We start from the raw sequence: 25,070 nt of genomic DNA on the forward strand, positions 1-25,070 counted from the left end.
ATCCATTTATGTCATTATTTTCCAAAAGATGACCTAGAACCTTCTGGAAATTCCCACCCAACCACAAATGTAATTTGTTGCATTGACTACAGTTAACTTATATTTTTAGATCACAACTTCAGATTCTCACTTAAACAACTGCAGACAGGGCAAGCTACCTTGGAGTTGCCAAAATCAATATGTTAAGTCTGTCTCTAGGACAACAGACTAAAGCGTAGTAAATGAGGTTTGGAACTGCATTCCTGTTCATTTCTGATTTAGCAACAGGCCTCTGCATGCTCCCATGATGCCCTGGCCATCCTTTTGTCTGAGCTCAAAATTACATGGAGTGGCTTTGCGGTTGTTGTTCTACTACACTTTTAAGACACTCTGCTTCACTTTTTCCACACATAAGACTTTTTTCTAATTTTCACTGTTAGTCATTACATGCACTGTGCTATACAGCACACACCTACACACAACTCACCACCAGTTAAAAATTTTTCCATGTGAACTGAAGACCACAAGTATTCAGTGGCTTAATTAGAAATCTTCGAACCCCTCCACACAATGGACCAGTGATGATTCAGTAAATACTTCCTGTTGCTTTCGTAAAAGCTCTTCCCAGTTTTTTTTTTTAAAGCCACTAGACGGATGCCTTTCTACCAATTCCTGAGTTTTACAATACATCTTTTTTGTGGACTCAAAAATACAATATACTGCCAATGCCAGTATGTCAGTCAATCTAAATTCTCCTAGACCATAAACTAACCATTTAAATTCAGCTGACTATAACCAGCATTACTTGAAGGGGAATGAACCAAAATCCAGTGTCCTAACTAAGCAAAATGCACATGGAAATATTGAAGATAAACTGTTTTGTGAAGAATGTCTAAAAAAATAACACCTAAAACAGAATAATTTTGTTTTACGTTGCACATATTTAACTAGGACACATGGACAATCCCACTGTGCTAAGCTTTTCTAAATCAATGTTTTCCAGTACCATTGTTATAATATTAATTCCTTTAATATCTTTAAATAGTTCTATTACTTAATATTTTATTAATAAGAAACAAAAAGAGAGGCATAAAAGGCTGTGCATGAAAAAGGTGAAAAACTCTTAATTTGGTCTAGATTTGGGGGAAAAAAATGCTTATGTTTACCAAAATGAGAACAGTTTGTTTCAAAGATAAAAGGAAGAATGAAGTTCTCAAATGCAACTTTAACTCGACCAACTCCACCCATCGGGGTAACCTCAAAGAAGAAAGTAAATTAAACTTTTTTTCATTGGCCACCTCTGAACAGCCCCACCTAGACTTAAGCCTGTGTCTGTGGGTGTGATAGGAACAGGAGGCCCCAGTGGCTGTGCTTCCTGGGCTCACAGCACAGGCCATGTTGACCAGTAATCTACACCTTCAAGGGTCCGTGTTTCAACCCTCCATCTAGGTTTGCCTACTGATCACGCTACCTTGAGAGCCGCTGGTGAAGTAAGCTTGTGTTCTTATACCGGGAGCGGCAAAAATAGTACAGAAAACGAAGCTCCAACTGGCCTAATAACACCAGCTATCTATCAAGATCCTGCTCCGCGGGAGAAAACCTACACGGAGAAACCACATGATCCAGTATAAATACAGCAATGATAGTAAACTTCAGTTTTCTGCTCCCCCCACAAAAAAAGATCAGAAACACAGTAAATGCAGCTGAAAGAAAAAGCAAAATCACTGCAGTAGGTTGGAAATAAATACTCTACAGTCGTATAACTGCAGGATATCCTGTAAAACGAAAATGTGATTTATAAATCATGTTTAATGCTACCAGAACCAAAGGAAGGGCAATAGGGGAGTATTTGTGCAAGACCACCTGCAATAGGTTCTTCCCATAAAACAATCTACCGAAGAGAAGAATGGTCACATTGGTCTTTAATGAAAGGCAGGGAAAACATCTCTGTTCACTCACCTGTGCAAATATCAGCTGCTTAAGTCAGAAAGGAAAACACGCTTTTGCCAGCGGTGTCACATCTATTGTAACGTGTACTAACGGAAGACCTGGTGGGTAAAACAACTACTTCAGAAGCCCAGAGGACATTTGTACCTGGGCCCTGTACCTGGCCTGCACCTGACTCTTTCATGCTAATAGTTTGTTGGTAGGCAAGGTGTTATTCAGCTTTTACCGTGCAACTCAAATTTGTGTATAACATTCACGACAGGACTCAGCTACAGTTTACTCCAAATTGGAGCATGAGAAACATGCTGTATAGAGAGAGCTCAGCTTTCCAAAAATAATATTTGAAAGTCGGGAAGGGAACATAGATCTTCCCCAGCACGGCTTGATCTCTCTGTCTAGATACGCTGTGTAGGTATTAACTCTAAAATAGCAGACTGAGCTGGGACAGTGTGCAGCCCTGCTCATGTGCATTCTGTCACTTTGTTCTGCTCCAAAGACATTCTCGTGAGTGTCTTATGGGAAGGTCATGCTTAATGGCCAAAAAATTCACTAAAGGAGAAAGTAGGAAAAGATAGGCAGGCCTGAGGGTGTGATTATCTATTTAAGTATGCAACTGTATTTTAAACATAATTAGACTAATTGCCTCCCAATCTTAGCTGATGCATCTGCACACACAATTAATTAGAACTGATTTTAAAAGCCCTGTTTGGAATCCTTTGTTCCTCGCTTCCTACAAATCGAATTACCAAGGCACAAATTTAATTTTTCAACTTTTATTTTAACAGAGAGACAAATTTACATTAACTGGGTCCTATCCACCAATGCAAGTCATTTAGCAATTATTTTACTCTGCAACTAAAAGCCAATTCAAAATTTTTCATCTATAAAATAATCCCTGGTAAATACAACAATCTTGCAAGGCTACTGTAGAAAAACTTAAATAACCTCATAGCTCTTCATTTAAAAAAGGATGGTGGCTCTGGCTGGTGTGGCTCAGTGGATTGAGTGCCAGCCTGCAAACCAAAAGGCTGCCAGTTTGATTCCCAGTCAGGGCACAAGCCTGGGTTGTAGGCCAGGTCCCCAGTTGAGGGCATGCGAGAGGCAACTGACAGATGTCTCTCTCACGCATCGATGTTTCTCTCCCTTTCTCCCTCCTTTCCCCTCTTTCTAAAAATAAAGAATTTTTTTTTTAAAAAAGGAAGGTGGAAGAAGACAAAGTTATATTTTTCAGGATAATTAGAGAAACGTACGCTTAAAGCTGCCTTTTACCATGTGCTTTATTCTCTATTGGTGTTTGTACCATGAATCAAAGGTAGTTAGGAAATTGAAAAAGGGGCTCTACAGACTGTTTAGCTGAGTGAAGACCTGATGTGCTCATTGGGATAAGGGTGATGACCGAAGACAAAGGCTCAGACAGGAAACTGGAGATGGGGCTGGAAGAGGGTATGCAGGAGGGAGGGGCCTGAAAAGGCAAACAAAAAGCGAGAAGGGTGTGGGGAGAAAAAGCAAGCTTAATAGGTAGGTTTCTGCAGAAGAGTGCAGCGGGTGAGCAGGAGAGGCAGTCAAACCAGCTCAGGGATCTTTGCCCAAATAAATATTTACTGAGTGAATGAACGGTGGATGGTGTGCACAGCACCTTAGCACCGTGTGCCTAATCCAGAGGATGATCATTAGCACATGATAAGTGGGGAGAGCCACAGAGTGCACCCCCAGGCCTGACCGTGGGAGGCGCGTGTGAAGGTGGGAGCTAGAGCCTGGAGATGGGGAAGCCAGGCAGCCACTTCGAGACAACCACGATCCGGGCCTCAGCTGTGACCCAGCGCTCATGCTGGGGATGGGATCTGGAGGGTGAGGAAGGTGGTGTCACTTGACAAATAATAGTAACACATAGGCCAGGGAGGGGCCCCAATCTCGTGCTGGAGCCCCAGAGAACAGTTTTACTTAGCAGAGGACAACACGGATGTTTCTGACCTCGGGGTCTGAGTCTGAGCGGATGTCAGGACATTCCAGTGGATGAGGGAAACTTTAGCGCTGGCAGTGGGGATACAAGTAGGAAAGGGAAACACAGGAATCGTGTGGTTTCCCAACGCAGGGCTTGGTTGGAACAGCGGAACGACTGATTTTTCAGAGGCGTCACCAGGAGTTTCTCCAGCCTGAATGGCGCTGTCTACAAACAGTGACCCTCTGACCCTGCAGAAGTGCCTGAAACAGTGTCTGGGGACCCCCAGTAGGCAGCAGAGAAGACATCTTCTAACTCCCCGTGGAAAGCAGACCAAGTCCCAATACATGGTAAAGTACAGAATTATCTGTCCTTGAAAAAAAATACAAAGATGCACTCCCTTGTTGGATACACAGAGGGCAACGATGGGAAAAGCGAACTTTGGACAAGCTGGGCCTCCCTGAGTCAGAAAGCTAGAGAAAAACGCGCTGATTTGCGTTCGGCCATGGGGGGGGCGGGGCACGTGGGACTGCAGTCACGTTTGTGAGCACCTACAGACAGGCACACACGTGAGTTCCCTTTGTCATGTGTGCGGCCAGGATTAGATTAGAAACAGGAAATTCATTTCCGACATTAATCAGCAGGCTCGGGACACTCAACAGAGTCCACCGACAATTCAGCTGTGTTGTTCAGCACAGGAAAAAGAAAGGCTATGGGAAGGCTCATTGGAATCCACACGACATCATCTGAGGAAATGTGCTCAAGTCACGACACAGCCAAGATTCATAGATGTTTCCGCCCACTTCTTAAACAGTTTTAGGTACAGAAAACAATGTCACTTCTCTCTCCAAGATTCTGTGAAGCACAGGAGTTTGCAGAAATGTACGCGAAGGACAGCGTTCCCTTGCACGCTGTCATTCTCTGGCGCTCTGTGTAGCTTTAGAAGTGTGAGCACTGAAGTGCATGGGGGCTGTCATGGGGCGACACAGGGTCCGTATGCATTTCCAAAAGCTAAAAACAGACACGGCTACAGTCTGAGATCACACTGCTCATCTCCTGGGTTGAAAAAACTGCAGGCTCGTGGCAAGATTATTTTTAAAATCATTCCACATTTATCTTCATAAAACAAAACAATACAAAATGAATCACCAAATGAGACAGTATGACGCTTTAATCGTCTCATCTATAAAAATTCTCAGTTCCAACCTGAATATATGAATGATTAAGTCATTTTTCTATTGGACACATTTTTTTGGCATGAGGTTGGCAGAGCAACGAAGACCAACACACATCAAGTAAAACTCGTGGATTTGTGAATTTCCCAAACTCTTACTGAGGGCCTACTACATACCAGGCAGTGTTCTAGCTGCTGAGGATACAGACGGGAATGAGTTCGATCAAGGTCCCGGACCTCACCGAGCTTACCATCAGCTGAGGGGACAGGGGAGTAGAGAAATAAATACGTAATTTTCAAATGGACGTAAGCACTACACAGACAAGTGAAGCAGGGGAAGGCAGGAAAACTGACAGCAGTCGAGGGAGGGGCTTTTTGGGATATGGCAGTCAGAGAAGACCCTTCTAAGGAAGTGACATTTGAGAAAATATCAAACTGAAGTGCATGAGCAAGCTGTGTTGAAATCTGGGTGGAAGAAGCCCTTGCTTTCAGGCAGAGACACAAGCAGGTAGGAAGGCCCCTGGCCTTGGTGGTCTGATGAATACCAAGAGAACCTGTATGGCTGGATCAAAATACGTAATGGCTTACAGCACAAGGTGAAGGAAAAGCCAGAGCCCAGTTACAGTGCCTCAGTGTAATGTGCCATTACAGAGTTTTGGTCAAGACAGTCATGTCACACTAACTGAGATGCAAGGGAATGACTCTAGGAGACATGGGTGGAAGGGGAAGATGAGTTAGGGGACTACTTCAACAGAGCTTGCCCTGATGCTCTCTAGATGTTTACACTCTCTAGATTTTGCAGGGGGATAGGGGCTACTTCTTAAATGTAATTCTACCTACAGATACAGGCACAAAGACGTTTATACACTCCATACACAGGTCCCCTCTCAGTGACTTTATTAGTTTGAGTAACTGAAAACTTATTTCAAATAATCTCAGTCGAGCAGCCTTAAAATCACGCACAAACGATGACCATCCCCCTTGCTTTTATTATAACTACATGAAAGTCTTGTAGGAGTGAGTAGTTCTTTTGTCCTTAAACAGGCTATTTGAAACACAGAAGCACACTGTCTTTTATTGTCCATCCACGGTTCACAAAGCCTCCGAGGTTGGCTTTCGTCCTCCCAAAGCTTTTAATGGACAGGTACATCTAAGCCTTGTTTTACAGACTGAGAAGTGGAATGCACTGGAAGGGAGTGGTCCACATCGCCCTGTTCCAAAAGGAAAAAGATATCAGCGGCAGAGTGACCTCACCCAGAAGGAATGCATCAGTGACATGGAACAAAGGTGGCCCCTTCATAAAGGAAACACAATCTGTTGCAGAAAACTGCTTCATTACTTTTGAATGATTTAGGGCTCCGAAGTCTACCAGACACAGTTCCAGTCTTTAATCTGTATTTATTTTATTAACAAAACTGTTAGTGATATCATTCTTTGTTCAAACCTTACCAAAAACAGCCTGGCATATTCATTAATCAAAACTATGCACAATTGTTAAGATCACCTTTGATCATACTTTTTTGTACCGAGTAAGTGTATTTATCAGGTGGAGGCTATAAAAAAAAATCAGTCTACAGGGGCAGGGGCCCTGGCAATGCTGTCCAGAGGCTGAAGAACTGTGAGATGTTGAAGGTGAAAGCAACATGAAGTTTCAGGTTGCACTTCGTATATTAAAGGAAGCCCTGCATTTTCACATTTTAGGGTATGCTGAGTTTCTCGCCTTAAGAAATTTATCACAGCTTCCTTTTACAAACAGTGACATCAGTGCAAAACAAATTCTTTGAGAGCAGGATGAATTCATCCAGGGCTAACCCAGATGCGGTGAACGGGACATAGTGACTAACATATTTCTTCACCCTTTCAAGAGCATAAAACACCTTGCTACATATTTTCCCCTAAGTTCAGGCAGTCAATAATTTACTTTCTTGAATCAGATATACATTATTCTGTAGGAGCAGAGCTCTTAAAATGATTTCCTGATGACTTAAAAGTGATTTTGCTGTCATGCTAAAATTGTTACTATTTCCATTCTGAAGCTACTGATATGATCGTTGTGATCTAATTACTCCCAACTTTGCAAATTGTATTATCTAGTACGGGTGTTTGCCAATAATTAGCAACTTTGCATACTTGTCACATAACAGTCAACTGACTAGGAAGATTGATATTAAGTATCAAACTAAAAATCAATTTGTTCTCAATTTATCATTAACTCACCCGCTGGTTCTTTTATTTAATATGCCTGTGTGTCTGGTAACACTGCCAAGAAATGGTGACCTTTAAGCCCAGGCACAGAAAAGACATATATACTGAACGATTGTTAGAAGCATGCTTTTCATACATTCTAAATTTCAACATATGTGGGTGAACACAAGGCATATTAAATAGATCCCACATGGGCCAGCGACCACCAGTCACAGAACGGATGGGTCGGTCGGAGCACAGCTGAAGTTAAATAAAGACGAGACACTAGCTTGTTGTTAATGACGGGTACTCCCTGCCCAGGTATCAACTTGATGCCATGAAACTGGAAGGAGAAAAAAGCCACCAGCAGGAGCTGAGAAATTTACATATCAAGTTAATGTGAAAAATAAACTCCTCTCAGTCCAGGAAGTACAGAAAGCTAGGATCACAGAGAAGAAACTTAAATAACCTAGCAACACACAAATTTACATAATAAATATTCACACAGCATTGCCACTCCTTCCACACAAAGCTCTTCTTCATTCATAACACACCTAGAAACCGCAGCGTGACACATTTCTAAAGTTCCCAAGCCCTCCTAACACGCTGCTTCTCAAGATAGGCCATTCTCTTTCATCTATAATGAAATGTTAGGGACATCTAGTGTGACTTATTTGTAGGTACCACATAGCTTAGTCTTTGAGAGAGGTAATAACAACTCTAGGTATTTCTATGCATTATAGTTTAACACTCAGAGAATCAGCTTTGCAGGGACCTGAACTAGAAAGCCTAGGGTCCTTGTCGGGTTTCCTATCATAAATGGCTGGCTTATGATTTGAGAACTGAAAAGAGTCCCTTGGGGCTAATTTATTCTTTTAACTGCCCTTTTCTGCCCCCATTTCTCCTCTTTGTCCTCAAGAACTTTAACTGTGAATGTGCACGTTGCCTGTCCTGGGATTTGGCAGGGGAAGGTGCTGTTGCCACATCACTGCCTGTGCTGCCCACCATCCACAGGGTTACCTGTCGTGGGAACTACGCAGCACACAGATAATCTGCATCAGAACAGAGGCCACGTTACACGTCACCATTTTCATCCCCAAAGGAGAGATTTGCTAGCAGAGAAATCACAGGGTGTTTGGTGGAGATCAACCTGCACCCTAATAACTCTGTTTCGTTTTCCTCTGTGTCGGAGTGATGATATGCCTGGGGAACAGGAGAAAATGGACTACACAGTTTAACTTTTATAAAGCTTCTGATTAAACTCAGCAGAACATTCTTCCTAATGAACTAGGAAAACATGATTTCTAGACCACCATGGTGGGTGCAACACAAATGTTTCAAGGGCCGCCCTCCAGAGAAATGTTATTCAGGATCCGATTACAGCTAAGTTTCACGAGGGCTTACCCAGCCTTTGGGTAATACTTCCACTGCTGACTTAAATAATGGAAAATAAATATCATTAAGTGCACCAAAAAGAGGTGTGTGGCGAGGTACTCGCTCTTACGAAGACAGGAATGTGTCCCAATGGACCTTGGGATTCTGGAATGTGAATGATCTATCAATCCCATCACATGTATTTACTGAATGGGACAGCTACTACCTTCTCAAGAAATGAGGTTAAAAAACACGGAGGATCCTGCTTTCAAGTTACTTGTCACTCGGAGACAAAACTAAAACACAGTTGATTTGAGAACAATCAAATACCAAATGGGGGGGAAGAATACTTAAAATAAAAGTAATAAACAAGTTACACATGCGTTTAAAATCGAACACTCATATAATTACAAGTATCTATTAAGGCAACAGCATTTTGGATTGACGCCTCTCAGTTCCTGTTGATAGTTGCAAACTGCTGACACGACTAGACGATGACAGAAACAACAGGACGCAGTTTAATCAGGGTGGTAGTAAAAACTAATGGCTCGAATGAAAAATGGGAGAACACCAATTTGATTAAGTAAAAGAGAAAAATCTGAGGGCTGAGGCAAAGTGAGAATGAGCAATGCAGTGAGCTTTTTCTTTTTATGTATTTATGTTTAGAGAGAGGGGAAGGGAAAGAGAAAGAGACAGAGAGAATCATCAGTGTGTGGTTGCCTCTCACATGCCCCCTACTGGAGACCTGGCCTGCAACCCAGGCATGTGTCCTGTCTGGGAATCGAACCAGCAACCCTTTGGTTTGCAGGCTAGCACTCGATCCACTGAGCCATACCAGCCAGGGCTTTTTTTTTCTTTTAATTTTTTAAAGGCACATAAGATCTGGTAAAAAACAAGCAGCCTGTTTAGGAGGGTCACGGGATAGTCCTTCCACAGCAGGAACTTTATTACCTGGTTAAGAGCTATTCTGGACCTCAGCAAGGCCCCGCAGAAGTTGGAAAGCGTCCAAAAGAGAGTGACTAAAATGATTAAAATGTTAGCAAATAGGTCCTAAGAGGACATGTAAAGGAAACACAGTTATTTAGGTCAGATAAGAGATGGCTAGGGAGGAGGCTGGCCGCATATCAGCCTGCAAGGTTACGCAGGACAGTAGACAGGAGAGCACTTCTTTTCCATGAAGGACAGGACAAGGGCAATGGGATTAAACAGCAAGGACAGGGATTTGTATTTGATAGAGAGAGAGAGCGAGCCCCCTCGCGCTTCCTGGCTCTGAAGATTGCAAAGCACTGGAATAAGTTATCAACAAGCTTTTGAAATGTCCTTTTCATAAGACTTTTTAAAAAGATATTATCAGAAAATGTTCACTCAATGTCCTTTCTTACCCTACAAAATCAGGAAGTGAATATTTTAACTATAGATAGAAGCACCATTAAAATAAAAACAAACTTACTGAAAGCCAAAGCATGGTAAGGCTCTTCACCGTTGCTATATTTCCCAACTCCATCACAAAGTTATCATTTATATAAATGTATGAACTTGGTCAGAGATGGTCTAGCCACATTAAAAAACAATCAGCTGCTCTAGGCAGGAGATATGAAAATAATCAAAACATGGATAAGCTGACCAGTAGTATCTATATAAGGAAAATAATCTTGACGCTATGGGAAGAGGGTGACAGGGGTGTGAAAAATCAGCCATAATAAGGAATCACACACACACACACACACACTGTATATCCAACAGTGGCATCAAAAGACTGACGTGAGGGCATAGCAATCTTTCCTTACACTAATTCTTAAAAATTGGAACTGCACTACAAAGCACACTTAGGGATCTATTCCTTTTCAATACTATGCCAAAGAACAAAGCCAAAAGACATGCGTTTTAATACATCTGAGCTATTCCCCATATCAGCGAAAGAAAAAAAGAAAGGAAAGGAAAGGAAAGGAAAGGAAAGGAAAGGAAAGGAAAGGAAAGGAAAGGAAAGGAAAGGAAAGGAAAGGAAAGGAAAGGAAAGGAAAGGAAAGGAAAGGAAAGGAAAGGAAAGGAAAGGAAAGGAAAGGAAAGGAAAGGAAAGGAAAGGAAAGGAAAGGAAAGGAAAGGAAAGGAAAGGAAAGGAAGGAGAAAAGAGAAGAAACAGTCACAGGTGGTCTAATATATACCACCAGGTATAATATATAGTACAATATATATATAGGTATAATATATATACCACCTGGTCTAATATATAGCCAGCTGCTCTCACTGGCTGGGTCTCTCATCCCAGGAAGAGGGAACAGGAAGAATACAAGAAATCATGGAGTTCACCATCTCCTTTCCCAGTGAGACCCAGAGAACCAGTGTTACACTACAGTTACTGGTAGAACCAGGAAAACCACATATTTAGGAACATCATTTATAGCCACTAACTGATGAATGGCTTGTGTACCTGAAGTTTAAAACAGAACCAAATGTCCTGTGGCATTAACATTATAAATGTTGATTAATTAAATTACCAAACTACAGCCATCCACACGCATGCCCTCATACCAACAGACTTCATTTTACAATATAACCGATACGTGGCACTAGAAGTCCTAGCATCTGGAAAGAGAGAAAACAGAAGGTACTAACACTCACTGAACATCTACGAGGTCATGGGCACTTAAGATCCCTTATCTCGTGTAATCCTCACAACCCCGGAAAGCAGATGGCCATCATTTAACAAATTAAGAAATTAGACTGAGGAAATAACATGCCCAAGAGCCACAGAGATAACAGGGCACAGAAGAAGGTTGGCCCAATGCTAAAATCCCTGGTGTTTTCTACATCACGTTTTCACTCCAGCAAAACCACAAAGCTCACAGAAAGGAGCATTCAGAGGAAGAAATCAATTCCCTTCACTTCCCCTGCAAATGTCTGAAAGAGCTTCTGTATTCTTTGGCACCCGCCCCATCCTTGCTGAAACCTTCCTCTATATCCTGGGCTAAATCACACTGCCCTCAGCTTGGGTAACCATTCGGCCCTGTTTGCCCCAGACAGTCCAAGTTTCACTTCTGTTGACTCTGCAAAACTACCACCAGCATCCCTTTTCACTCTCAACAGTGTCCCAGTGTAGGGGATAAATTACAGGGTTATCCCACCGAAGCCTCTCGCTGTGCTTCCCCGACGCTGGCTTGTCTGACCCCATAGCAGCTCAGTCCCTTCCACCCCTCCCTTTCAGAGTCAACATCCTGTCCATCAGAGTGGGCATCCTCGAGTCAGGAAGAACAGGAAAAGCCATGTGACAAGATGAAACCACACACTTCCAAAGAGCAGAACATTGAAAAAATGTGGGCATTCAGTGTCTTTGGTTATATTTTGCTTGTTTGTTTAAAAAAATAACAATAAAAATAAATAAAATATGGGCATTCAATCTCTAACAGCTGGAATTTCAGCCACTGACAACTTTACAGGAAGGTAATATTCAGGCAGAACAGAGGTAGATCACTCTTGGCTAACTGAGCCCCATCAAGAAAACCAGCCCTGCGTGGAGCTTGAGCCCACGTCAGGTTCCCCAAGCTGTCCTTGCTTTTCTGCCCGGCCCTCTTCTGCATGCCCAGATTATTCAGCACTTCATCTGCAGGGTCCCACGGCAGGCACCACGTGGGCCTCCAAGGGGACATTAAAGCAGATGCCGGTGTCCGTGGGTGGCTGTGGGAGGCGCATTCATCTCACAACACCAGATGATGGCCAGACGCCAATCCCAGTTTGTCCTAAATGTTCACTATCAAACTTGGCCTTTGCTGGGGTGATTATTTCCAAAATGTCAGGGCTGCAAAGGCAGTTGTATCACACAAGCCCTCATTCTGTAGAAGAGGAAACTGGCCTGTGGACAAGAAATCACCGGCTTAAAGTCCCAGACTAGAAACCAGGTCTCTGTCCTTCTTGCCACTGTACAGGTGATGCTCAGTGTCCCCAAATCATACATTTCTGTACTCATGGGTGAAGACCCAATATTTTCTGTGGCCGGGGTTGGGCCATCCTGGAACATGTGACTATTTCAAGCCGTCACATGATGGTGCCTCTCAAGCAACACTTCAGTTTCAACAACATCACTATCTTTGCACAACGAAGTTAGGCTTTCAATACATTCTAGTATTCTGGACTTGTTTCATAAATTAAGTAAACAACAGAAAAATGAAAGTGCTAATAACACCAGCACATAATGGTATGTACTATGAAACACATTACTGAATGAAAACAATTAGGCCTACCAAACAAATGGAAAAAATATTTTTCCTCATGGACTTAAGCTCTTCAGTTGTGTTCTACTATGTGTGTGTGTGTGTGTGTGTGTCGGGAGGAACACATGAAATGCTTAAAAGGCAACTTTAACAGTAGGAAAAAATGGAACAATTTGCTAACGAATGCCACTGTGAATGAGCTGAGCAAAACAAAAATTTCAGATCGAAACAATGTTATTTCCTATATTAACATTTAATCCATGCATTTAATGTGTTAAAGAAATTTTACAGTTCTTTAAAGAGCTTTAGAAACTAAGCAGTTATATAATCAGGAGTGTAAGACTATTTTTAGGTCTGTAGGAACTGAATCTTCTTCAAATCAAAAGTTCAACTTTCAAGTATTAGTCCTCAAGTACACTTCCAGGGGCCTTCTACAAATGCCAGGACTACTCGTAGCCCACACTGGCATTTTTTAAATTGGAATTTCTTTCTTTTTTTTTTTGAAATATATTTTATTGATTATGCCATTACAGTTGTCCCATTTCCCCCCTCATCTCCTTCTACCCTGCACACCCCCTTCCCCACATTCCCCCTTTCATTTATGTCCATGCGTCACAAGTTCTTTAGATTCTGTATTTCCCATACTATTCTTGCCCTGCCCCTTGTCTATTTTCTACCTACCGTCTATGCTACTTATTCTCTGTACCTTCTCCCCCCTTCTCCTCCTCCCACTCCCCTGTTGCTAACCCTCTATGTGATCTCCATTTCTATGGTTCTGCTCCTGATCTAGCTGTCCTCTTAGTTTGCTTTTGTTTTAGATGTGATTGTTAATAACTGTGAGTTTTCTGTGCTTTCACTGTTCATACTTTTTATCTTCTTTTTCTTAGATAAGTCTAAGACTATTGGACCACTGGACCATTGGACCATTGCTGCTCTTTCACTGTTCATCTTTTTTATCTTCTGTTTCTTTAACATTTCATATAATAAGGGCTTGGAGATGATGAACTCCTTGAATTTGACCTTATCTGAGAAGCACTTTATCTGTCCTTCCATTCTAAATGAAAATTTTGCTGGATAGAGCAATCTTGGATGTAGGTCTTTGGTTTTCATGACTTGGAATACTTCTTTCCAGCCCCTTCTTGCCTGTAAGGTCTCCTTTGAGAAATCAGCTGACAATCTGATGGGAACTCCTTTGTAGGTGACTGTCCCCTTATCTCTTGCTGCTTCTAGGATTCTCTCCTTCATTTGAATCTTGGCTAATATAATTATGATGTGCCTTAGTATGTTCCTTCTTGGGTCCAACTTCTTTGGGGCTCTCTGAGCCTCCTGGACTTCCTGGAAGTCTATTGCCTTTGCCAGATTGAGGAAGTTCTCCTTTATTATTTGTTCAAATAAGTTTTCCACTCGTGGCTGTTCCTCTTTCCCTTTTGGTACCCCTATAATTCGGATGTTGGAACGTTTAAAGATGTCCTGGAGGTTCCTAAGCCTCTCCTCATTTTTTGAATTCTTGTTTTTTCATTCTTTTCTGTTTGGTTGTTTCTTTCTTTTTTCTGGTCCACTCCCTTGATTTGAGTCCCAGTTTCCTTTCCATCACTATTGGTTTCCTGTGCATTTCCCTTCATTTCAATTAGGTTAGCCTTCATATGTTCCTCTAATTTGTGACTAAAATCAACCAGTTCTGTGAGCATCCTGATCACCAGTGTTTTGAACTGTGCATCTGATAGGTTGGCAATTTCTTGTTCGCTTAGAATTATTGGCTCTGGGGCTTTAAGCTGTTCTTGAGCCATAATGTTTTGGTCTGTTCACACCTGTTACATATGAGGAGTGGAGCCTTAGGTATTCACCAGTGTGGGGCGACCCAGCTGCTGGGTTGTGATGCCGTATGTGGGGGCAGGGTCAGGGAGGGGCAATGGCATTTGTTGGGCTCTCTCTCAGATTTCGGTCCCCTCTGCTGCTTCCTGCAAGCAAACCTGGACCTCCTGGTGCCAGCTCCCGGGTGTGTGGGCCTGTGCACCCTCCAGGACCCTGTGGGTCTCTCCAACAAACTCTCTGTGAGTCTGGGAGCTTCTTCGGGCGCCTTGACCCTGAAAGTCTTTCCAAATGGTGCTTTTAGGCTTTAATTCCCAGCACTGGGGCCCTAGCCTGAGCGGTCTGTCTCACTGCTTGCTCCTTCACTTGGTTTACCTGCGAACTAATGTGTGGCCGCAGTCAACCAGCTGCCCTGGGCCCTCACTGGGTCTGCTCATTGCCACCCCACACCTGGGATCTGCCAACCACCACCTGTGCTCCTGGGTCGGTCAGGCCGATTTTTCCTGCCCAACCTCACTCCACCAGTCACTGACTCCACCCCTCTTACCAGTCTGGACAAATGGTTCGTTGCTGTCGGACTTCTGTACAGTTCAATTTTCTGTGTTTTGGCTGCATTTTTGTTACTAAAACTTTGTTATCTTTAAACTTGGTTGTGCGAGGAGGCACAGTGTTTCCACCTACGCCTCCATCTTGGCCGGAAGTCCTTCTTTTTTTCTTTTTAATTAAATATATTGGGGTAGCACAGGATAACAAAATTGTACAGGTTTCAGGTGCACAATTCTATAAGACATCATCTGTATGCTGTAATTTGTGTTCGCCACCCCAAGTCAACCACACTGATGTTCTTATTCTATTACTACTATATTATTGAAGGGGGTACCTCACATAAATTAAAACTGGACGTGGAGCACCATATAGTAAACTTTAACTTCCCCTCTGCATAATGATTCGTTGCTTAAGTTCACTCACTACACTTTAAAATAATGAAAACTGACTCCTGTTCATTCATTGCTGAATTATAAAAAGTGATCATATAGTGTTTGAAAAGCATATTTTTTCTTACAAAAAAATGCTTTAAGGAATTTATTATTTCCTTAGGCTAACAGAAAAAATGTTTATACTTGACAGTCCTTGCCTTTCTGCACTATATTTAATGCAATTTAAAATTGATTTGCACATCCGCCTACTGCTCTTTTTCCGTTTCACAATGCAAATAATCTACTACTTAACTGCTACCGCAACCCTTTGAAATGGCATCTCCATTCCCTTCTCAGCTACCCCAAAAGAGCCCACTCACACATGTCTTCAAATTGGCTGTGTTTACAGCTACCCATATGTCACCATTCACAAAGCCACTGCTGCCACCCTCTAGACTAGGCGCTGGCAGGCACAGAGACTGCAAAGGATTGAAGGGCCACAAAAGGGGGGATTGGGGCTCAGAATTCTTCTTTGTAAGGTTACTACTTTCAGAAGTCTCTGAAATTAAAAAAGGAGGAGGAGAGGAAGAGGAAGGGGCTGGAGAGGGAAACCCATACACTCTCCGTGACAACAGCTCCGGGAGAGGGAAGTGGCTAAGTCCCACAGTGAAGGAGCCTCATCAGCACGGCGGTCTGCAGGTGGAGAACTTCCAGCACATGCAAGCCTCACTAGACCACATGTATGATGCTGCTCCACTGTTGCGAATCCTCCTGAAGAATCCTGCTGCTACAAAGTGAACTGCAAAGTCATTTGCCTTCTGACCTTAGAATAAAAAAGGCTTGTCATGCATTGTCTCAGGTTTGCTTAAACCATGTTAAAGCAACAGACTGGAGAGGGGACGGATCACTGAATGGTGCATGCCAAGCTGCGGCAGAGGAAAGCAGGCATCCTTCCTGGCAGAGGTGGAGCCAGGGGCTCCTGGAGTGGTGAGGGAGAGACCATAGGCACCAGGAAAGGAGTCAGAGATAGGGACTGACAGAGCACCCTACCGTCGTGCCTTTTTTTTGTACTTGATTTTATTCTTCCCTTCATGAGCCCAGAGACTAATTATGGGGCACAAAGGGGAACTTGGGAAAGAAACCTGGATAAGCAATTCCAGGAAGGAAAGTGGATCAGCATGCACCCTACTGTCCCGCTCCCCCTTCTTTTCTACCCTTTCTTCCATCTCCCTGCTCTGAAAATGCAGACCACGCTCGCAAGACAAGGCGATGCAATGAAGGAGGGCAGGGAACGAACACACGGCAGCGGTTCCACACCAGCTGATGCTGGAGCTGGGGTGCGGCGGAAGCCAGGGAACCAGGGGGCAGAGGCGGGGCTTCTCGCAGACTGGCAGAACAGCAGGGACGGCACCTAAAGCAAAACCAGGTGTTTCTCTCCTTTTCCTGCCCAGCCAGCAATAATAAAACGATTTTCCCTTCCTGTCTACTCCTTCAGTCACTCAGAGAAATGAGACAGGGAAAGAGGGTAGCCAAAGAGAATGGACATCCATCAGGCTGTTTCTCACAGATCAGGAACCGAATTACTGAGCTCAGGTCCCCGTTCCATGTAGCTCTATATCCAAACATCACATCCACTGTGTGACCCTTCAAAGTCCTTTACAGTGACTTCAGTTCCAGTGTCACTCCAAATAGAAATGATATATTCCTTTGTGAGGAAGGCTGATACTTTAATAATAATTATACTAGCAATGATACATCCATTTACATTGGCTTTTTAATTTTCAAAATGTTTGCACATCAATTCTTGCATCTATCCACAAAACAAGCTATAAATAGCGATACAGATTGAGAGGAAAGGACACAAAGAAAGGGGTTAAGCACATTTCAGTTGTTGAGAGAATGTTCAGCCAAGGATCCTTATTGGGTGATTAGAATTCACGTCACTCACACATTCATTCGCACACCCATTCATTCTGTTATGGGTTGAACGGTGTCCCCCAAAGAAGTAAGTTCAAGTCTGAACATCCAGTATCTATGAATGTGACCTTATCTGGAAACAGGGTCTAGCAGCTGTAGCCAAGTTAAGATGAGGTCCTATTAGTTTAGGGTGACTGGTGTGCTCGTAAGAGGGAAACTTCGGGACGTGAACAACAGTGTGGCAACTGCCAGGGAGATGGGGGCCGGGGGAGGTAGAGGAGTGTATAGGGGGATGAAGGGTAATGGACAGACTTGACTTGACTTGGGTGGGGAACACAGGAGACAGTGTACCCCTTTATGAATTTGCTAACCAGTGTCGAAATTTCTCAAGGTGACTACACCTCGGGAGTAAAGAGAACAGCCAGGCTGGACCCCTGCAGGTCTATGGAAAAACCAGCACTGAGGAGACTGGCAGGAGATGGAGAGGCCATTCGATGGGCTGGACTTCAGGAATACACCCCTAGTTAGTGTGTGACTTTGCTGGGGCGGCTGTAACAACATCGCACAGGCAGGCTGGCTTTAGCCACAGACACTTGCTCAGTTCTGGAGGCTAGAAGTCTAAGATTACATGCTGGCAGGTTCTGAAGGCCTCTCTCTGTCACTTGTAGATGACCATCTTCTCCACGTGTCTTCTCCACGTGTCTTCGCACGGTCTTCCCTCTGCGTCTCCGTGTCTTAGTCTCCTCTTCTCATAAGGACAACACTCATATTGTGGATGAGGCACCATCATATACACTCATTTCACCTTCCCCACCTCTATACAGTGCTATCCCATAACACAGCCAGATTTCGAGGTACTGGGGAACAGGACTTCAACGTATGAATTTTGGGGGTACGATTCAGCCCCTAACAGTCAGCAATAGGGAGAGGGAGAGAAAGGAAGCACGTGACTGCAGAAATCGAAGCACACACGGCATTTGCCGGAGAAAGGACACTGCACCCGTGCTCCCCACACCCCGAATGCCCGGCCTGTCCTCTGTCTCCCGGTGCTTTGATACCAAGCTCCACTTCTGTTCTGAAGCCTTGCTGATCACCTCAGTCCCTACGATCTGTCTTTCTCGTGCCAGCTACACCACTTGTCTGGCCCTGAACCCCATGTGGCCTTTTTCCAAAAAAGATTTATTTCTTTTTAGAGAGGCAGGGCAGAGGGAGAAAGTGAGGAAGAGAAACATCTATCAGTTGCCTCTCACACACCCCGAACCTGAGACCTGGCCAGCAACTCAGGCATGGGCTCTGACTGAGAATTGAACCAGTGACCCTTCAGTTAGCAAGACAATACCCAACCCACTGAGCCACACCGGCCAGGGTGCCTTGTGGTGGCTCTCGACACCTTGCACAGTACTGCACTTGAGGGGTCATCTTAGGTCACTATCCAGTCCCTTGCTTAGTCCACATCCCCTTTCCATTAGCTCTTTCTAGGAGCCATGCTCTGTCCCACTGTAGGGTGGGGCCTTTGGAATACTCTTCCCCTTCTACCCTTTGGTTGCCTGGTCCCATCTCAACCGATAACACCCGTTCACCCTTAGACCTCAGTGCGGATGCCTCTTCTTCAAGGAAGCTTTTGAAGATCACACTCACAGACACACACGTGCACTTTACCCTCACACTTAACACAGGTCCTTCTCCGATTCTCTCCCTAGCTCTCAATCATTCACACTTACCATGTGTAATTACCTATCTGCACTGTTATTGCTCCTATGTGCCCCTCCTATGACACTGACACATAGTCATAAATTCCTAACCAGAATCTGTATCTGGTTTGTCCGTCATTATCTATCCAGCACCCAGGGCAGTACCTGGCACCTCAGGGCTCAGCAAATACTTGTTAGATAAAGAAAAAAATAGTAAGTACTGTGTAAATTAGCGTAAGTCAGTGGTTGTGTGATATATTTTTGCTGAATAGACTCACTTTGAGGTGGAGGCAGTGTGAAATCATTAAGTAATAACTTAGATGGATACATGCATGCATACAGATCCCGAATACTGGGACCACACAGAGAAAGCCAAAGTTTGGCTATCCTATTAGGTCACAATCTACGGAAATTACTTAAATGTGTTTTCCATATCGCGTTTTGCATGTATACATGAAATCCATCCTCTGCAGGTATTTTCTTTCGCCCATTAAACAGATATCCACGGTCACCGTCTATCTCCCTGTGGCTCATTCCACGGCTCGACTTTGGCTTAAAACCAACAGCAATTCTTCACTTGGGGTAAAGAACTGACGGATTCCCTTGGTGACTCCAACCCAACGCTTTTTCATTTTCTTCTTCCTATTAGACAGGAAACACTAAAATTCTGGGAACAAGATGTGTGTCACACATTGGAAATGTTCGTATCTGCTGATAACACTCACTCTACCTCTGCTAAACACATGAGGAAGCCACATGGTCACAACCTAACGGATCACAGAACATAACTAATAAACTGAAGCAACATTCCACATGTTATCACTTTCAGCTCCGCGCAACATGTGGAAACAGGCTCGGGCACCGCCTGGTCGTGTCGGAACATCTAAGGGGGGAGGATGTGCATTTGGGATTTATTGTCGTCAGTCACCTCAGGGAGTGTCCAAAGGAGGGCTCTACAACCTCCACACATCTGTGCCTCGCAGATTTCTGACTTTTTAAAGGAGCATTTTCTGAGATGGTTTTACCTTTCGGACGCCTGGACTATTTGTGTAGCCCTGGTTGTTTTGAATACTTGAAAATAAAAGGTCCTAGAGTGATCACTAATGGGAAATGATTTTCGACTACAGAAAAACTAGTCTTTCTATAAGAATTGCAGCACAAGCATCAACTCAGATGACTGGAAAATGTGGCTGTTTCGTCCTCCACATTCTGTGCCACCGCAAAGTAACAGATACCATCTCCTGTTTCACGGACCCCAGCTAGTCTATCCAAGTTATAAGGCTCAAGTTCAGTTGCCCTTCGTGGTGAGTAGTTTCTCTCATGCTAAAGGAAACCACATAAAATAAACTAGGAAAAGTCAGAAAAATAATACTAACATCATCAAAATCGCACAAAAATTTACCTAAGAAAAGTGAAACTCAATTCTGGGAGCTTAGCAGTTCAAATAAATGAACATTACAACATTACGTAGTCGATTTTTGGCAGAAAGAAAATGTTAATTTGAATGCTTGAGCCCTCTTATTAAATTCCTTTTGATCAGGAGTCAAGCCCTCAATGTATTTCTCACAACAGGTAAGGCAATGTGTCAACCACTAAGATACTTCTATTCGTAGCCAGAAGCTATGCCTTCTCAGGTATAATTAACAAGGAAACAAAATCTCTCCAAAGAAGCAGAATCTACTCCCTAGTTAAGCTAAGCAGGCCTGAGTCAGGTGTCTAAGAACCAGTCAACTACATCACCGATTCTGTGATTAAAATATTGATGAGTACATATCCACTAATCAAGGTACCGGTAAACACGATAAAATAAAGGAAGTCTAAGAAAAGTGCTGTAAGCAGATCAATTTCACAACATGCAGACTTCAGATATGGAAGGAAAACGTCCCTACACTGAAGTTATTGTTGTCTTTTAAAAAATTGTTAATGACATATGAAACAAATCTGATTAGCCTAGTGACAAAACTGTGTTCTACTGATTAAAAATGCTTTACATACTTTAAATCTAGTGATGTAAAATACTTTTATATCCTTTTAAAAGATGAACTGAGAAGGAAGGGAATGACTAAAGGGCTGCTAGTCTGTTACAGCTATCTGAGCATCACATCTGTGAATTTATACTGCCTAATACTGTCCCAGTGGGCTGTTTTGACAGTAAAAAAGCCAGTTTTGTGTGTATATCCTACAAATACTTGAAAAATATATATTCTCATCCAGATTAGCTGTGGTTTAAAAATATATTTTATCAGTTTGGCCAATTACCAAAATTGTTTCCTCCAACACAAACTGAATTGTTTTCTCTGCCTGACGTCCACAACTCCTCTTCGTTTTTATACAGATGAGAGAAGCAGTTCTTATTGTGGTGCCATTGCCGACCACTTAAACTCAAATTTATTCAGAATACCTTTCTTTCTAGAAATTTAAGTTGTGGTAACTGTCCAAATATTTAGTGTCACTTAAAATTATTTCAGTCCGAACCCAAAACCCAAGAAAAATCATTTTAATGGAATGTTTCATTTCACTCCCTGTAAAATCCAACATAAAGCCAGATTCTCTTGCTTTTTAGCATAGTCCTAAATGACATTTCGTTGCTACAGCAACAAAACTCTGCTACCTGTGGCCATGATTTGTTAAGAATTCCTCCAACCAGTAAATTCTGTGCTGTGCATTCATAAACCCAGCAGAATGGCTCTAAGCAACATAAAAATTAAGGCTTGACTTCCTACTTATGATTTAGCCTCACACATATTTAGAACATGTATACATAAATGTTCACCTACCTACCTAATTATGGCTTTCCCAAATCCATCAAAATGGTAAAACGATAACAAATTTTCATTTTCAAGGGGGCACAAAAAACTGCTGTCTGATAAATTTCATTGAATTGCTACTTGTTTCCCAGAATTTATTTTAAAAGATAACAGAGACTGTCTGGAGAAAATTTAAAAACAAGAAAATTTATTAGTTATCTCCAATTTCCTGCCAAAAGAGGAAAAAATATCCTAAAGTATAACTTCCTACCTGTTATAGTAAGTGTGGCTTCTTTAGCAACAACCTGATTTAGAAAACATCAAGTTAGAGAATAAAGAAAAAAATGTGGTCATCACCACCGTTATTTATCAACATGCTCTGCAGGCTACTCACCCTCACTGGGGGGCTCCAAGCTTGCGCCCGTGGCTGCTGTCCACCCTGGGAGCTCTGCAGATCTTTTGAGCTACAGTTAGCCACAGAGCTGCTCTGCACTCTTAGTGCATTTGTGCAGTTTGTCCCACCGCCTGCACCGGGGCCAGGCTTCCAAGGCCTCTGCTTGATACCATCCAGAAGTCTGACCAGCAGGATGTTACTTGGAAGCTCCTCAACGCCCGAGCCAACGAGGGTCCTGCACTCAGGACATCTGAGTTCATTTCGAGAGCCTACGATCCCCAGCAAACATCGTTTGCAGAATGTGTGTTGGCAGGGCAAAACCTTGGCAGAAGCATCGAGCCGCTCTAGACACACAGGACACTCCAGAAGATCCAGCAAGGCAGACTCATCCATCTTTATCTAGTTTACTGAGAAAAAGCTTCAGAAATATTCATAGTTGTACACAGCCCTTAAGTGATTCATGTAACATCCATTTCAGACTTCGCTCTGGAGTCACGGGGGAGAAGAAAAAAAGGACAAAAAATTAGTATTGTTCTCTGGGGAAAAGGTTTACAGAGGAGCCAAGAACCAAAAAGTACACAAAAGTGCATCCCTTGAAGAGTGTAGCTTTGCTTTGGAATGTGGTTCCTGAACTCCAAAGCCAACACTTAAAAACAAAATAGACTTTTAAAAACAATTCAAAATTAATCCCTAGCAATATTTTGGAGTTTACTGTGCAGAAACAGCTATGAAGTACCAACAGGATTCCTGCCATAAATAGGATTTATGAAATGCAATAAAGACCATAATTTCTTCAGCTCTCAAAGTGATATTAGCTGCTTTAATAAAGTCCCCAACTCATATAAGAAGCTGAACAGAAGCAAATGAAAGTTTCCTCCACCTGAAATTACTTTTAAATCCAACAAAATTCCCAATTTTAGTGTTTAAGAAAAACCATGCCTCATGTGATCACTTGTGGTAAATGATCCCAATATTAAATACATATGTTTCTTCACTGGCCTTAAAAATAGAACTGTTTAATGTTGCCCAACCAATTTGAGCTGAAGGTTATGACAATTCTAAAGGACACAACTAAAGACCTGCTTGAAAGCAGCTGAAATATACAAGCACCCTTCAGAGCACGCTCGGAAACGGATTTCTGAACGGCCTGTCCTAATCCCATTCAGAAAATCTGGCAAAATTATCACCAAAAGAATTTGACAATGGAATGCTGGATGGAAAACTGGGCGTAATATGAAAATGGGGCCATTCAGAAAAAGCCTTTAAACCAGCGACTGCGCCGCTCTCCCACCACCACCAAAATGAATGTAACTGTTAATGTCGGGGGGGGGGGCGGTGAAAAGGTTTTGCTGGGAGCGCTAACAGCTGTTCTTGACAGAGTCGCGGTGGGGGGAGCCCAGGCTGCGCCCGTCTCCCACGCCGCCCAGCACAGGTACTCCAGACCCGCAGGGAGGCGCGGCGGCGCGGCGCAGACACACCCCGGGGCCAGGTGTCGCGGGCACAGGCAGGGGAGGGTGCCCGGCTGGGGCTGCGGCCCGACCAGTGCCCGAATGGGGATCTCATTCAACAGCCGCATCTCCGCTTCCCTTACGGTCAGGCCGGGCACCAAATTCCCCAGCTGGAAGTTTGCAAGGACTTAGAAATAGATCGAACCCTTAAGTTGCGGAAGTCTGCCCCACAAAGTGCCACCGAGAAACAGCTATCACCCTGCAGAGAGGAGGCGGGAGTCCCCGGAGACACGCAGCCAGCAGAGAGCGGGGGGGAAGCTGGGCTGCGCCGGAGACTTCGGCTTGGAGCCCGAGCAGCTTCCTGCTGGGAGAAGGCTGCGAGGCCTCGGGCTCCGCTCCCGCAGGTCCCGGCTCCCGGCCCACGGGGACCCCAGGGTGGGAGACGGAGAGCGTGAGCAGCGCGGAGGGAAGAAGAAGGGGACACCCGATCGCCACCTTCTGAGCCGGGAAGCTCTGCCCGCTCCGGTCCCCGCGACCTACCTCGCGCCTCGGCTCCTCTCTTTGTTCGCGGCCCCGCAGCGGTGGCTGCGGCCGATGCGGATGCGGCCCCGCAGCGTCCGGGGCTCGCAGTGTCTCTGACGCGGCGGCAGCACCGGAGACTCCTCTCCGCTGCCCCCCTCACGCGCGCAAACACACGCCACCGCCGCCGCCTCCTCCCACTTTCCCAGCCAAGGAGGGCGGAGGAAGCGGAGGAGGAGGAGGAGAAGGAGGCCGAGCCGCAGCCAGCGCCCGGGGCGCCAGGGGCCGCCCTGCACCACAGCGCCTCCCCCCGGAGCGGCCCGCGCACCTCTGGGAACCGCGGCCGCTGCACCCTCCTCCCGGCACTTGGTACCTGCGCGCGGCCCCCGCGAGCCCGGGGGCGCGACGGGGGTGGCGGGGCACGGGGGCGCTGCGACAGCCGAGAGTCCGGGAAACACGGACCTCAGGGGTCTGTGAAGAGGCAGACTTGGGGGCACAGGCCCGTACAATGAAGCCACAGAGGGGAGAGGCTTGGGGAGCGGCGGGTAAATAAAGGAGAGAGGGGCCGGAGTCGGTTTGGGGACCCCCGCCGCGAGCGGTGCGGGAGGGGCTGGGTCCCAGGAAAGGGCGGGAGCAGCCCTGGCGGAAACTGATCGCACCCTGGCAGGCTTCTGTTCGCTCAGCCTTGGAAAGGCACTGCGTAGGGTTGAAGTCCCATTCGACCCCTTGGGTCCGAGGCAAGCCTGTTGATCCAGTCGGGCGTACAGTCCCAGGGCAGGTGTCCACCCTCCGATTTCCCGGGCCACCGCCTTCCAGTGTTGTTCCC

General features: G+C 44.5%; 1 protein-coding gene across 2 annotated transcripts in view; it reads right to left on the bottom strand.

Annotated features, from left to right (window-relative positions):
* The window catches only part of SH3RF1 (SH3 domain containing ring finger 1), a 154,490-nt gene extending 130,025 nt beyond the window's left edge, over nt 1–24,465 (bottom strand). Inside the window, exons 1-2 of one of the 2 annotated variants that reach the window (XM_037140375.2) lie at nt 24,266–24,465; nt 22,278–22,763 (exon numbers count right to left, since the gene is read on the bottom strand). In XM_037140375.2, coding sequence (XP_036996270.2) covers nt 22,278–22,670 — 393 coding nt within the window. In that variant the 5' untranslated portion in view covers nt 22,671–22,763; nt 24,266–24,465. The remainder of the gene's footprint in view (nt 1–22,277; nt 22,764–24,265) is intronic. The other variant, XM_037140374.2, reaches the window with a different exon arrangement.
* Nucleotides 24,466–25,070: the final 605 nt, after the last annotated feature.

This window comes from Artibeus jamaicensis, unplaced genomic scaffold (assembly GCF_021234435.1).
Source record: "Artibeus jamaicensis isolate MK-2021 breed Jamaican fruit bat unplaced genomic scaffold, CSHL_Jam_final scaffold_537, whole genome shotgun sequence".
In the NCBI taxonomy this organism is placed as follows: Eukaryota; Metazoa; Chordata; class Mammalia; order Chiroptera; family Phyllostomidae; genus Artibeus; species Artibeus jamaicensis.